Raw genomic sequence first — 14,346 nt, forward strand, 5'->3', positions numbered from 1 at the left:
ACCACAGTAGCTAAGAGTAACAGATTTGCATGGAGCCTGGAAAATCTAATTTGTCTTGCGTGGTGGTTCTCCTTTTAACTGCTTATTGGCCAGCTGATTACTCATTTCTTGCCTTTTGGTCAAGAAATGAGTAATCAGCTGGCCAATAAGATGACACTGATAAAGTACACAACCTTTGGAGGTAGGGGAAAGGACTCAAAGGAATTAGAAGACAACAGCGAGCATGGGAAGGATAGGGTAGAATTCCAGCTGTCCTGAAAATGTTAAGGATTCTTGCCAGGGGTCTAGGGACCCCTAGGTAGATTCTTTAATAAAGTTACTCTGAAATCCTGTTATACTTTGGTTTGAAGCTCTTTAGCTGCTATGACTGTCCTTGAAACCCAGAGAAGAAAAAGGAGTTATATAATTTGAGGGAGCTGGACTTACCTACATTAGACACAAAATCATCAAAGATCTTAATAGGATTTCTCTACCTTTTTGGCTCCATTCAAAAAAATCTAACTAACCCTCACAACTTTTGAGGAAAGAGCCATCATTATGTCCATTTTGAAAAAAGAAAAGAAATCTTGTGGTAAGCATGGTATTGAGGCCCAGAGAAGCCAAGGGACTTGACCTCACCTTAGGAACTGAGTATGTGTGGGATGCAAAGCCAGGGGCCAGGTTCTTAATCACCACACTGCTGCTTCCAGATCAGTCCCAGAGGCTCCTTCCAAACCCAATGGTTTCTGGTTTGTTAACTGAGTAAGGAAGTGATTCCGCTAGGCACCCACATTGATAAGCAGATTACTGCTATGGGCAATTAGAGCTCCATCCTCTAAGAGACTGTTTAGAACCCGCTTTGGAGTTGTCCAATCCCAGGGTGAGGAAGCTTAGATATTTATGCATCAACTCTCTTCACTGGTAGTCAGGGGCTGCTCCTGTATTTATTTCTGCTATGCATTGGGTATATATGGGTCAAGCAAGCCTTGCAGGGAACTGAAGTTGCTTGCAGGAGAAAGTAAACAACATGTAAGTGCCACAGGGGTCTGGACTAGGGATACAGTGTCCACAACATGCACGCTAGAGTCTTCAGATTTGACATCTGTTCCTTTGTTTCAGGGCTTGCAAATGTGTGGCCTGCAGAACACAAACCAGAGTGAGCAAACTTTAAATCATGCTTGGATTAAAGTTGAGAGGGTTCTTTGGAGACACATAGGGAACCCAATCTGAATTAGCTTAAGTTAAGAGGTAACTTGACTGACTCATGTAAACAATCCCAGAAAAGATGAGGGTACATGGGGTCTCTGGGATGAATGGAGATGATAGATCCCAGGACAGCACTGCAAACTTGTATTTCTGCTCTCTTCTAATTGTGTGTTAACTTCTTTGAAAAGGCAGAGAGCTTGCATACTATAGCTTCCCTGCACCTTCTCCAGACAGGAGTGGATCCTATTCCCTTAGAAGCCTTTTCTGAAATTCTTCAGGTTGGAACTGACTGGCCCTGCTTGGGTCAATTGTATACTCCCTGACCCACCACTGTGACTGGAAAGGTCATGAAGGAGGATGCCAGCCTCCATTTCCCCCTTATGATGGGGTTGGGAGTGTTTCCTAAAAGAGGAAGGGTGAGGTTCCCATGAGAATAGAGGGCTGCTGGGTAGAAAAAAACACATCTGCTCAGAACTAAAACAGTGGTTTGCAGATTATCTGCAGGGCAAAAGTTGAATATATGACTATGTGCTTAAAGAGCACTTTATTACAGAACTGAAAAAAGAAATGAAGGGAAATGAAGTCAACACTTATTTTATTAGGAACTAAGTACCACTAGCAGTGATTGTCTTGGTAGCATATTAATTGATATTTTGACTAAGACCAAAGTTGCAGAGAATAGAGCTGAAGAAATGCAGCTGGGAAGATAGTTTTAGACAGTCTTGAGTTTCTCTTCTTAAAACTACCTCTTTAGGCCCTGCTTAAGTCAGTTTTTACCAGAAGTCCAGGATATGGATAAAGGCTTTTCTTCTCCATGATCTGTGGTCATGCATCCAAAAGCAGGAGGTGACAACCACCACCCTTTGATTCTTAGGACTTGATTAATTCTTCCCATACATAGTTCAAAAACTCAGTGATCTAATTTTTAGGGACTGTATTTTTTTTAAAAAAGTTTCACATTTAAGAAGGAATGATTAGGTTGCCCTCTTCTCTCTCCCATTCTCATTCATCTAACACATTTACAAACGTTTGTGTACAAGGCATACCTGGGGAAAACAGCAAACAGAAAAGCCACCCTCTCTCCTCCTGTAGCACAACCTGCTCAAGGAAACCAGCTCCTTCAAGCCTGGGCTAGGATCCCACCTCCTGCAGGAATCCTTCTCCCTCCCACTAACTCCTCCAGCTGGCGCCTCCTCCTCACTCTGTCACCTGTTGACACAAGCACACTTAACTCCGTGGCAGAACCGCGGGCTGGGCGAGGGGCCACCTACTCTCTGCCCCCTTTGCCATGGATCCCACCCAGCCGCGTTAGATTTAACCAATCGTGGAGGGGGAAGGACCCCGCCCGGCCCGCAGAGCCTGGAGTTGGGGCCCGCGCGCTGATGGGGCTCAGCGGCTGCGGGTGGCAGGAGGCTCTCCCCGCCCCCGTCCAGCCCCCGCGCGGTAGGAGGCGGGTCCCCAAGCCAGGCTCCGCTCGCAGGGGCCGGCGGGGAGGGGTCGTGCAGGTAGCTTGGCCTCTGCCTGGGAGTGAGCGCCGGCCGCCGCGGCGGGATGGGGCGGCTCCGGGCCCGCCGCCTTGTCCTGCTCGCCGCCTGCCTGGGGCTCTGCGGGGCGCACGGGGCACTCGGAGGTACGCGCCCCCACTTCCCTTCCCGCTGCGCGCGTGAGCCCGTGCGGAGAGGGTGGCGGAGCAGGGGGCGGCGCGGGGCAGAGAGCCCGCTGCGGTGCTCGGGAGCCCCGGGAAGCGCCGGGCCGCAATGTCCCTCAGCAACCCCGACTTCGACTCTCGGGCCGCATTCCAGAGCTGGGCGGCTCGGGGAGGAGACTGCTGGGCCCCGCTTTGTGGCCTCGGCGCCACCGCGGAAAACTTTCAGCTCCGCGGCCCTCACTGCTGGGCCGGTTCAGGGCGATCCCAGTCGGGGTCTGTTCCTCACCTCCCCGAGGTCGACCCCTAGGATTTGGGTTTTAGAGTGGGCCTCCGGGTGCACTTGAACAAGCAGAATGAGCAACTCCTGCAGTCCTCCCTTCTGATCCTTTTTAGTTCTGCCCTTCTCCAGCGCTGGCCAGAGTGACTGGGCTGCACGTGACCCTCGGGGCTTTGTGGGCCTTGAAACTTCCCAGAATTCTTTGTTCACTGGGTCATTGTCCCAGAAGCCCCCCCATATAGAGCTTAAACTTTGGGGGCCAATGAGGCAGACCGGCCTTATATTTCTATGGCGCTTCTAATAAGAACATATTTAATTTTTTTTTTTTTTAATGTGATTGCGCCTCTGTACTTGGGCCTTCTTGCCCTCCACTAATCTTTGAAATCGAATTCAGTTCAACTAAAGACCCTGGACTTTTTATTTAAAGAGAACACTTTCAAAAAAAAAAAAAAAAAAAAAAAAAAGACTTGTATCTCTGTAGTATTTGGATTAAAACCTGAAGACTTACACTGTATTTTAGGCTTAGCCAAATAGTATCCTTGCTGCCCACAATTGCTTGATAGTTTTCTAAGTAGCTTTAGAGAAGTGTTCCAGCCATGACCCAAGTAGAGGACTCCTCACCCTTCTTGTTGAGGGACGATTCTTTCCCCAGTTCTGCTCCTTCCTTTCCAGGTCTCCTTTTCCCCTTCTTCTGCTCTTTCCTGCCTGGTTCCCAGGGTAGATAGGCCAAGGGACTTGGAGCTGATGTGACTGTGGCTTTGGTGGGAAAGATTTGGTTATAGGAAATCCCATAGGAGATCCTGGAGGGCAGTTAGTGACCTCTGGGGACAGATTGGTGGGTGGGGAGTGTAGGGTGATGGGAAGGCCATGGTGTTGGAGTCACATGGTCTTGGATTTTAATCCTGGTGTTGTCTTATATTTTTGGTGACTTTGGGCGAGTTACTGTACTTCTCCAGGTCTTGATTTTGCCTCTATAAAATTGAGATGATAATAGCTTCTTGAGAGAGGCTTGAATATAATACTATGAAAGATGGACTGACAGCCTGAGAACATTCAATAAACACTCATTTCCATTCTTTCTTACTCATTAGCCTCCATTCCTGCCTTTCCATGCACTTAAACTGAGGAAGAGCCAATAGGTTAGAGATCCAGTTAGAGGGAAAGAATGTAGATTAGGAGCTTTACTGAATAAAGAATTTGACAGTATAAACTTTAGCATATATGTTCTTCATCTATGGCTCTGATCACATGACAAATATATGCCAAAGTCTTACCAACATCTGCTTTGGGGTACTTGGAAGAATATTTTCTTGAGTAGGCAGATGTGTGGTCTGAATTTAGTTTTCTTGCTTATTCCATAGCTTTGATGAGCTCTGCTGTCAGTCTTTGAAGGACACAAACTGCTCTATCTTCAGCTTGGCAAGTCTCTACGTCAGGAAGCCACCTGTCTGGCAAATAGATGTCTCAGTAAAAATATCTGTATCACAAACCCACTGTATGTCTGTTTGTAAATCAATACATCGTCACTAGCCACTTTCTGAAGGTACAGTATACACAGAGTGCTGGATCCATATTACCAGTAGTTCAGTAATTTCTGATTTTGACTACTTTCCTATCAGATCTCATTAGGATATTACTACTTTTGCTTTGTAACAGGCTGAAAAGTATTTTGACCAGGAAGAAACTGCCAGTACTGCCCATTCTTTTGCATTACTGTTCCTTATGTTATTTGAATATAAAGATTTGTATGCAGGAATTTTAAAAGCACCTTGTATTAGTCTGTTTTTGCTATAACAGAATATACAAGGCTGGATACTTTATAAAGAAAAGAGATTTGTTTAGCTCATAGTTTTGGAGGCTGAAATTTCAAAGATTGTGGTGCTGACTCTGATGAGGGCTTCATGGCAGTTGGCATCATGGGAGAGCATGTCCGAGAGTAAGAGATTATATGGTAAGAGAGGAAATCAGAGAGAAATTGGTGAGGGGCCTGTCTTGTTCTTTCATAACAATTCTCTCTCCACAACTAACTGGGGTCCCACAAAGACTACCTTTATCTCTTCTGATGGTCATGCCTTAAATGACCTAATGACCTCTTTTTAGGCCCCACTTCTGAGGACACAGCTTCTAAACCATGAAACCTTGGGGACAAATACACCCAGACCATAGCAAACCTGAGCATTTTTGTGCAGAGTGGTTTAGTCACAGGGAGATAATGTAGTTGTGAGTCCCAGGTAACCAGGCAAGCATGCAGGTTTTGTGTCACCTTGCTTTGTGGAGCTCCGTCTTCCCTTGGGAGACTTGCATTACTGCAGGTGAGACAGATGGTCACTTCACATGCCAGACTAGCTGGGACACTAATTTGTTTGTAAATTAGAGATTTAAAAAAACTTAAGTTCTTGGTTATTTATTTATTTATTGAACTCAGAGGCACTTTATAACTGAGCTACATCCCCAGCCCTTTTTAATTTATTTTTATTTTTTTATTTTTATTTTTATTTATTTATTTTTTTTGAGTCAGGGTCTCTTCTAGTTGCTGAAGATCTCACTAAGTTGCTGAAGCTGGCCTTGAACTTGTGATCCTTCTACCTCAGCCTCCTGAGCTACTGGGATGACAGATGTGCACCACTGTGCCTGGCCAAGTTCTTGTGTGTGTTAGTTGTTTGTTTGTTTTTTAATGATAACCACCCTAGAAGTCCTAATGATTTCTTTTGGCTCTGAAGTAAATATATCGTCACCTCCTTTATCATCTGTGCCCTAAAGCTGTGAGTGCCCAAATCCAAATGCTTGCAGGAGCCAGTGAGTTATAGTGAGCATGTGAGCTGGTGTGGCAGAGGTGACACAGAGGGGTGGGGACTTGTGGTTAGAGCATCCACAGCACATTTGTGGCTGCTGTGCCTTGAAGCTTAATGAGTCCTAGAGTGGCCTGACTGATTTTTCTAGCCAAAATGTTCAGATTTTTATTTTAAATATGGTTTAATTATTTTCCTTTTAAACAGGGTTGTATAGGGCATACAAAACAGAAAACCCCACAACCTTTGGTCCTGTGGCCCTTTACCAACACTCCTGCCCTACTGATATCTGTATTCCCAGCACTTACTCCAGTAACCTACAAAAAATAGTGACCTCAATAAAATAGGTGACTGGCAGAATGCCTCTAGGGAGTGTGGGAGGCCCAAACCTCCCTGCCCTGCCACAGATGTTCATTTCCTAATTCCCAAAGTGTGTGAATGTGCTGTATTATGTGGCAAAGGGACTTTGCGTATGTAAATGAAACACAGATTCTGAGATGGAGAGATTTTCGTAGGATTATCTGGAAGGGACTTAAATGTAATTAGAGGAGTGGAGACAAGGAAAGCGGAGGTTGGAGGTTGGAGTGGTGTGATTGCTAATGGGAGACTGCAAACCAAGACATGCAGGTGCCTTCTAGGAGCTGGAAAAGAGGAAACAACAGATTCTCCTCAAGAGCTTTCAGAAGGAAGGCAGACTGTGTGCTGTTAGCTTAGTGAGACCTATCCCAGACTTTAGGACCTTGTACAATTGTAAATGTGTACTTTTTAAAAAACTTTTATTTATTTATTTATTTATTTATTTTTATGTGGTGCTGAGGCTTGAATGCAGCACCTTGCGCATGCTAGGCAAGCGCTCTACTGCTGAGCCACAACCCCAGCCCCATAAATGTGTATTCTTTTGAATTACTAAATTTGCAGTTATTTATTATAGCAATAGGAAACTTACTCAGGGAGTTTTTGTACTAGTCAAAGATAATATAGGGGCCATGTAACTCTGACAGGGGCCTACGATGGCAGTTGCCATCAGAAATGAATCAGGGGTGGGAAGATTTGTCAGCTTCAGTCTGAGTACTTCAGGGAAGTTTCTCTCCCTAAAGAGTCTGGCTCCAGCACTGACATCCATGCTTGAGCCTGGAACCTGAAAAACTCCCATCCTATCAGGGGAATCAACATAGAGACATACAAACACTGCACATGGAGCATCCAGGATAGGACACTGGCTCTGCAGCTCTAAGGGAGAAGTTCAAGCAGGATAGGCTGGGCACCAGGACTGCTTCCCTGACAACCCCAGCGGGTGCTGCTAGCATCAGACTATAGGAATAGTGCCCCCTGGAGTTGTGCTGGGAACAGTCTGCATGGCCATTCACAGTGCGCTGGGGAATCCTCCATTGAGAGAGGGTAAGGAATGGGTGACTGCTACCTTTACAACCTGAGGTCCTAACCCAGAGCAGTTGGGTGGAGGTTTTTATTTGGATAATGAAGGGATAATTGAGAGCCTGGTGGGTTGTTCTTTAGTAGCAGGACGTCCAGGGCTATAGATTGCTCTGGTTCTATCTGGAAACTCAAGATTTGCATCCTCAAAGTGGGCCTTGGCCTGCTATCCTCCACATTCTGCCCTCCTTCAGTAAAGGGATGTGGTGCCAGAGCTGCCCCTCACTCCAGCCCACTGAACCTCTGGCCAACTACTTGCCCTGTGGCCATGGAGCAAATACATCTTGGTTCACTGACTTTCTACCCTGACTTAAATGTAAAGGACCCAAGTTTTGGGGCAAGGACTTTAAGAAATTTTCTTTTTGCAGTTAACTTTTGATGAATAAAGGAGGGTGAGTCTCCCAGAGCATATTGAATGTTTGTGCTAAGTTATTTCTTCCATGTAGGTTTCTGCTTTCTTGGAGGTTCAGGATAATGTTAATAATCTCTTGAGTAAATACTCAACTTCAGTTGGTTAGCATACAATCCTGACACCATAATAAAACACTCTGCCAGTTGTGAATCTCAACTGCTTGTGTGAGAGCTGTTTTCTAAGTAAGTTCTCCTCTTAAGACTTTGCATAATGCAAATAGTGTAGCAGAGAAGTTTTGTTCTTGTTCTTTTTTATTTTAAAAGTAAGCTTTTATACTTGTAATATCCCTATAACATATTTGGAAGATTGAGAATGCATAAAGAGGCACAATATAAATTTTATAATATAAATATTATATTATCTTTTTCCATGAAAGCAAATTGTTCTGAAATATTTTTCAAAAAAAACTTCCTGAATTGTTTTCTTCCCACTCCTTTTTTTCCCCCTTGAGCAACCACCAGACAGATTTTTCTAAAACCTACAACTGACTTGTCTCTCTCCAGTTGAAAGCTATTTAATGCTTTCAGTTATGTGCATAGCAGGATTCAGCCTCCTTAAGGCCCTCTGTGAGTAGCCCTCTGCCCATAGGAATCTTGTTGGTGAATGAGTAGGTAGTTTCCCAAACTTTCATTGAGAATTTCTTGTCATATATGCATTGAAAATCAAATAAAAACAGAACCAAAGCTTCTCTTCCCAGCTTCCCCATCTTGTAAGTGGATATCAAGCCTGAAATTTGGAAATCAGTTTGGATTGCCCCCTTTCCCTCCTCTACAGTCCTACTTTCTACATATCTCTTGATCTTACCCTGTTCTGCTCTGTTTCCTTGCAACCTGTCACTCCTTTGAGTCTGGTTTTAGCCACAGTCATCTCCTAACTTGTGATCTGATTGTGGCATTTACCTATTGGTTCCTTCCTGGACCTCTTTGCAGAGTCCACACTCTTTCACCTAATTTCCAAGGCCATATTTATTGACATGTGCAGAACACTGTTTTAGATAGAGAATTAAGTGGTGACCAAGACTGGCGAGATCCTGCCGACCTCGGGATCTTACATTCACTTTGGGGTGAGGTGGTACTGAGGCTGGATATTAAACAAGAAAGCCAATAAAGAAAACAGGGATTATAAGGGCTGTGAATTGAGTAGCCAGCTGCTGCATTTGTGTGTGTGTGTGTGTGTGTGTGTATGTGTGTGTGTGTAAGCGCCCCCTCCTCATACTGTGTTCTGTGGACCAGACCTTCATTCAGTTCCTCCTGTTCACCTGTCTCTCTTCTCTCTTTTCTCTCTCCTCTCCTATCTGCTCCACCCACCTAGGTCTTCTCAGTAGCCACTGTCCTGCTGACATCCCCTCATTCCACCCCCCTTGACTAGGTAGGCCTAGTACTTCTGCTGCTGTCTACATTTCCCAATTAATTACCAAGCAGCTGTAATTGCTGGATTAACAGTCTCTTGTGTTCACTTTTAAACCCTTAGTACAAACTGCTCAGCCTCATTTGTGGACAGAATAACCTGTACCTGGGAGGGAGTACTTCAGCCTGCCTGGGAGAGCTGCTAGACATTTCCATTGCTCCTTGCCTGATACCCTAGCTGGCCCCAAATGAGCTCCTCTTATCAACTCCCTGACTTTACTTAGGTGCAACTCTTCTTTCTGAGCAGCGTTCTCTGATAGAAAGCAAGCCTCTTTGTTTGATTAATTCTGTACCTGAGTTCCTGACAATACCTACACATAGTAAGTGCTCAATGAATAGTAAATCAAAAGCCAAAACAAATGTAAAACTTGAACCAAACAAAAACCCAGAGAGATCTAGTTTGGAAGAAGGAATGAGAAGCAATTCTAAGGTGAATATAATGAACAAAAGAACCACCCTCCTGGGAGAAACTGCAGGTCAATATGAACGTTCACCTTCCTGTAAAAGTATTTTACCTACCTTGCTACAAACTCTAGTTTCCATCCAGCCATTCCACCTTTTGTTTCAGCACAGTACCAGGATGCCATCTCTGATTTCTGTTCAGCCTGATTTGTTCCACTGGTACTGAAGCTACACTCTTTCCTTCATTGGAGGTGGGGATCACCTTTCTTTTCCCAGGAGCCAATTTCACCTGTGTTTGTATTTCTCCTTTATTATTTTGAGATACATATTAGAGGCTGCAAATTAGGGTCAACTTGGAAGTATTGTGAGTGGAGTGACTTCAGGCTGTCAAACCAGAAGTTTTTAATCTACTTCCTTGTTTTTCTCCTGAAGCAATGGAAATTTCTGGCCACCAGCTGGGACTGGAATTGATTTAGTGCCAGAGAGGTGAAACGTGGGAAAATATAGGGATATTGTTTATTAATGTTACTTATTCGTTCTCAGCAGTAGGTTTTATGATTTAGAAAACATTTCCTGGTTTTGAACACTTAACAATACAGCCTCTAAGCATGTCAAACATTGAGGTGGGGAGATTTGCTATGGGAAGGCCAAGAGGATAAACTCAGATGGTGGGTTTGTAATTGCTTGCTTTTTTCTTTAATGATCTTAGCTTTTCATTCTAACTTTAATGAGCTTAATCATTAATGGTTTTATTTATTTATTTAAGATTGACTTTTAAATTTTTGTTGACTATTCTAGGTTAATTGCACATTAATAGGGTTCAATATATTTTAATACATGCATACAGCATACACTGATGAAATTCAGCCTCCTTCATCCACCCTCCTCCCCTCTTCTGAGTGTCTAGTCATCATTATTCTACATTCAGGTTGACTTTTTTTTTTTTAACTTCTATATATGAGAGAGAACATGTGATACTTATCTTTCTGTGTCTTCCTTCACATGATGTCCTCCAATTTCACCCATTTTGCTGCAAAATAATATTCCATCCTTTCTGTCTGAATAATATTTCACATTTTTCTTTATCCATCTGTTGATGAGCACCTAGGTTGATTCCATATCTTAGCTATTGTGAACAATGCTGCAATAAACGTGGATGTGCAGGTATCTCTTTGGTGTGCCCATTTCGTTTTCTTTCTATATAAGTGGGATAGTTGGATAACATGGTAGATCTATTTTTAGTTTTTTTGAGAAATTTCATACTGTTCTTCATAATGGTTGTACTAATTTATATCCCCACTAACAGTCCTCACCAGCATTTGTTAGTTTTTGATAATAACCTTTCCAACGGGGATGAGATGAGGTATATCATTGTAATTTTGATTTGCATTTCCCTGTTGGCTAATGATTTTGAGAATTTTTTCATCTATTTATTGGCCATTTGTATTTCTTCTGAATAATAGAATAAAGTGTCTATTCAGATCATTTGCTCATTTTTTGATTGGGTTACTAGTTGTTTCGTTGCTAAGGTTTTTGAGTTTCTTGTATTCTAGATAGTAATTCTTGGTCAGATTGCCAAATAGTTGGCAAATATTTTTTTCCCAATCTGTGGATTGTCTCTTCCCTCTGTTAATTGTTTCCTTTGTACAGAAGCTTTTTAGTTTGGTATAATCCTACTAGTCTATTTTTGTTTTGGTTTCCTATGATTTTAGGGTCAAAATTTTATTGCCTATATCAATGTCTTGAAGAAGTGTTTCCCCAATGTTTTCTTCTAGTAGTTTCAAACTTACATTTAGGTCTTTTATCCATATAAGCTTATTTTTCTACAGGGTGAGAGATAGGGGGTCAAATCTCAATATTCTGTGTATGGGCATCCAGTTTTTCCAGCACCTTTCCTCAGAGACAGTCCTTTGTCCAATGTATGATTTTGGTGATATTTTAAAAAATCAGTTGGTTGTAGATGCCTACATTTAGTCCTGGGTTCTCCTTTCTGTTCCACTGAGTCTGTGTCATGGTATTTATGTGAATACTATGCTGTTTTGGGTTACTATAGACCATAGTATGTTTTGAAATCAGGTATGGTAGCACTTCTAGCTTTTTTCTTTTTGTTCAAGATTGCTTTGGCTATTTGGGATCTTTTTTTCTCCCTTATGAATTTCAAGACTTCTTCTTTTTTTAGTTCTGTGAAGAATACCATTGGTATTTTGAAGGGGATTGCATTGAATTGGTAAATAGCTTTGGATAGTATGGACATTTTAACAATATGGTTTATTCCAATCCATGAACATGGGAGATGATTCCTTTCCTCTTCAACTTCTCACATTAGTGTTTTGTGGTTAAAATTACAGGGGTCTTTCACTCCCTTAGTTAAAGTCATTTATAGTGTGTGTGTGTGTGTGTGTGTGTGTGTGTGTGTGTGTGTAGCTATTTTGAGTGGGATGGCTTTCATGATTTCTTTCTTAGAAAATTTGTTGTTGTTTTACAAAAATGCTACTGAATTTCTTTGTATGTTGATTTTGTATCCTGCAACATTACTGAGTTCATTTGTCAATTCTAATACTCTTTTGGTGAAATTTTGTAGATTTTTAAATATATAATATCATATCATTTGCAAACAAGATTGTTTGAATTCCTCTTTTCCCAATCATATGCCCTTTAATTCTCTCTCTTATCTAATTGCTCTGGTTAAAACTTCCATCACTATATTGAATAAGAGCAGTGAGAGTGCATGCCCTTAGCTTATTCTAGATCTTAGAGAAAACACATCCAGTTTTCCCCATTCTGTATGATGTTGACTGTGGATTTGTTATATATAGCATTTATTATATGGGGTGTGGTCCTCTATACCTAATCTGTTCAGGATTTTTATCATGAAGGAATGTGAACTTTATCAAATGCTTTTACCGCATCTAAAGATGGTGATTGTATGATTCTCATCTTTTATTTTGTGATATGATGTATTACATTTGTTGGTTTGAATATGTTGAATAATCCTTGCAGCCCTGGGATAAACAGCTGGGTCATTTTGATATGTTGCTGGATCTGGCTTGCTAGTACTTTGTTGAGATTTTTTTGCATTTTTGTTCTTGGAATATTGGTTTATAGTTTTCTTTTGCTGCTGTTGTTATATCCTTACCTGGTGTGATATCAGGGTAATGCTTGCCTTATAGAATAAGTGTGCAAGGCTCCCCTCCTTTCAATGCTTTGAATAGAAAGGCAAACATATACCTAGGATATGTGTCTGTTTTTGTCAAAATGAACCACTGGCCATGCCAAGGAGAAAGGTTTGATTGCAGTGAACTTGCCACCCAGTGAACAATTGATCTCCTCAAGAACTGGAGACATCTTGGGAACTCAGTGTTAGTCTTTGTGGAGGTACATTGGATATTCAGCAGTAGCAGTAGGTAGGAAAGCTTTGACAAGAGGGAGCCCATAAAGCAGGGTGCATATATAGACCCCACTGTTGCCTCCACTACGGCTACTTCATTATGCATCCATTGCACCTACTTTGGGGTGGCATAATGGCTGGGTGATGTCGACAGACCAGGTCACTTTTTCTGCCTGGTTGTTCAATACAAATTGTGTAGTAGGCATTTTCTGGTGGGCATTACCATGCAATATAAAACTCTTCCTGCATCATGCTCATATCTATTTCAGCCCTTCTTGTTCCTGATCTTTCACTCTTTCTCATTTTAGGCTCCTGACCATGTGGCTGGTTCAGTTGCCACTATTGATGAGTCTGTATATTCTAACTTCTGAACCTTTCTTGTTCCGTAGTAAATGGACACTTAGGTGTACCATTCACTTCTATTTATTTGGAGGAATTTTCCTACTAGAAGTTTTCATGGCTGCTCTGAAAGGAGCTATAGTGCAGCTAGAGCCCATTTTTTGCTTTTGTCTGTAAGATGAAGCTGACTCATTCAAAGCCAAGTGTTTTGCTCCTTTGTTAGCTGGTAGTGAGGAATCTTTCTATGCAGCTATGTGAGAGGAGAGAAGGGTACAGGCACAAAACTGGTGGATGACATAAGATCTGGGGAACCATCTGGTGTGATTTGCTTATGACTTCTGGTCCTCTACATGCTTGATCTAGGATGTACCACTTTCATCCCTACAATCTCTTCTCCCACCATATGCCCTGACAATGCTATGTCTATCTCATTTATAATGGTCCACTGCATTTTTCATGCTTCTAGGAGCCATCTTAGCATGAGTTCACATCATTTCAAGGAGACTTTGCCAGGGTGTTATATGTTGTACCTCATGTCTGTCAAGAGTGCTTCAAAATCTAAAAACTTTCCCTTATCAACCTTATACTCCTGTTCCTTGTCAGATACATTCAGCGCCATGTGTATTCCACCCTCCTCTACTCCTACCCCCATACTAGAAGTTCATTTTGAGTAGGTCTTGCATCTCCTTTAGGAGCTCACCTATTGTGCATCAAGTCTAACATGTCCCCACCCAGGTTGCATTGCAAATTCACCTATCCCTGGTGTTTGGTCTAGTGGCCAGGAGGAGAGAAATGGGTTATTATCTTTGCAGGTCACATGTTGTTTTGTGAAGAGAGTCTTCTGTATCCTCTTTAAGTAGGGAGTACTGGCCCCAGTAGGGAAATGGGCCACTTCTTCAGACTCAAAGGGTACAAGAGGGCCTAGGGACTCAAAAGGATTGAATGCAGAAACCCATATGTTCCCATTCCTTGTGTCAGGGTCCCATTTCTTCCTAACTAGTGACTTGCCTTGTCAGAACAAGCCTGTCCCATTTGGGACTTTAACTGTATCTGGTGTCAATTCCTGGGT

General features: G+C 42.5%; 1 protein-coding gene across 1 annotated transcript in view; it reads left to right on the forward strand.

Annotated features, from left to right (window-relative positions):
• Positions 1-2,727: 2,727 nt before the first annotated feature.
• The window catches only part of LOC308653346 (chondroitin sulfate proteoglycan 4-like), a 69,649-nt gene continuing 58,030 nt past the window's right edge, over positions 2,728-14,346 (forward strand). Inside the window, exon 1 of the mRNA XM_081301946.1 lies at positions 2,728-2,815. Within this exon, the coding sequence (XP_081158072.1) occupies positions 2,737-2,815 (79 nt within the window). The 5' untranslated portion in view covers positions 2,728-2,736. The remainder of the gene's footprint in view (positions 2,816-14,346) is intronic.

The sequence above is a fragment of the Spermophilus citellus genome (genome assembly GCF_964194105.1).
Source record: "Spermophilus citellus genome assembly, chromosome: 1".
NCBI classification, from domain to species: Eukaryota; Metazoa; Chordata; class Mammalia; order Rodentia; family Sciuridae; genus Spermophilus; species Spermophilus citellus.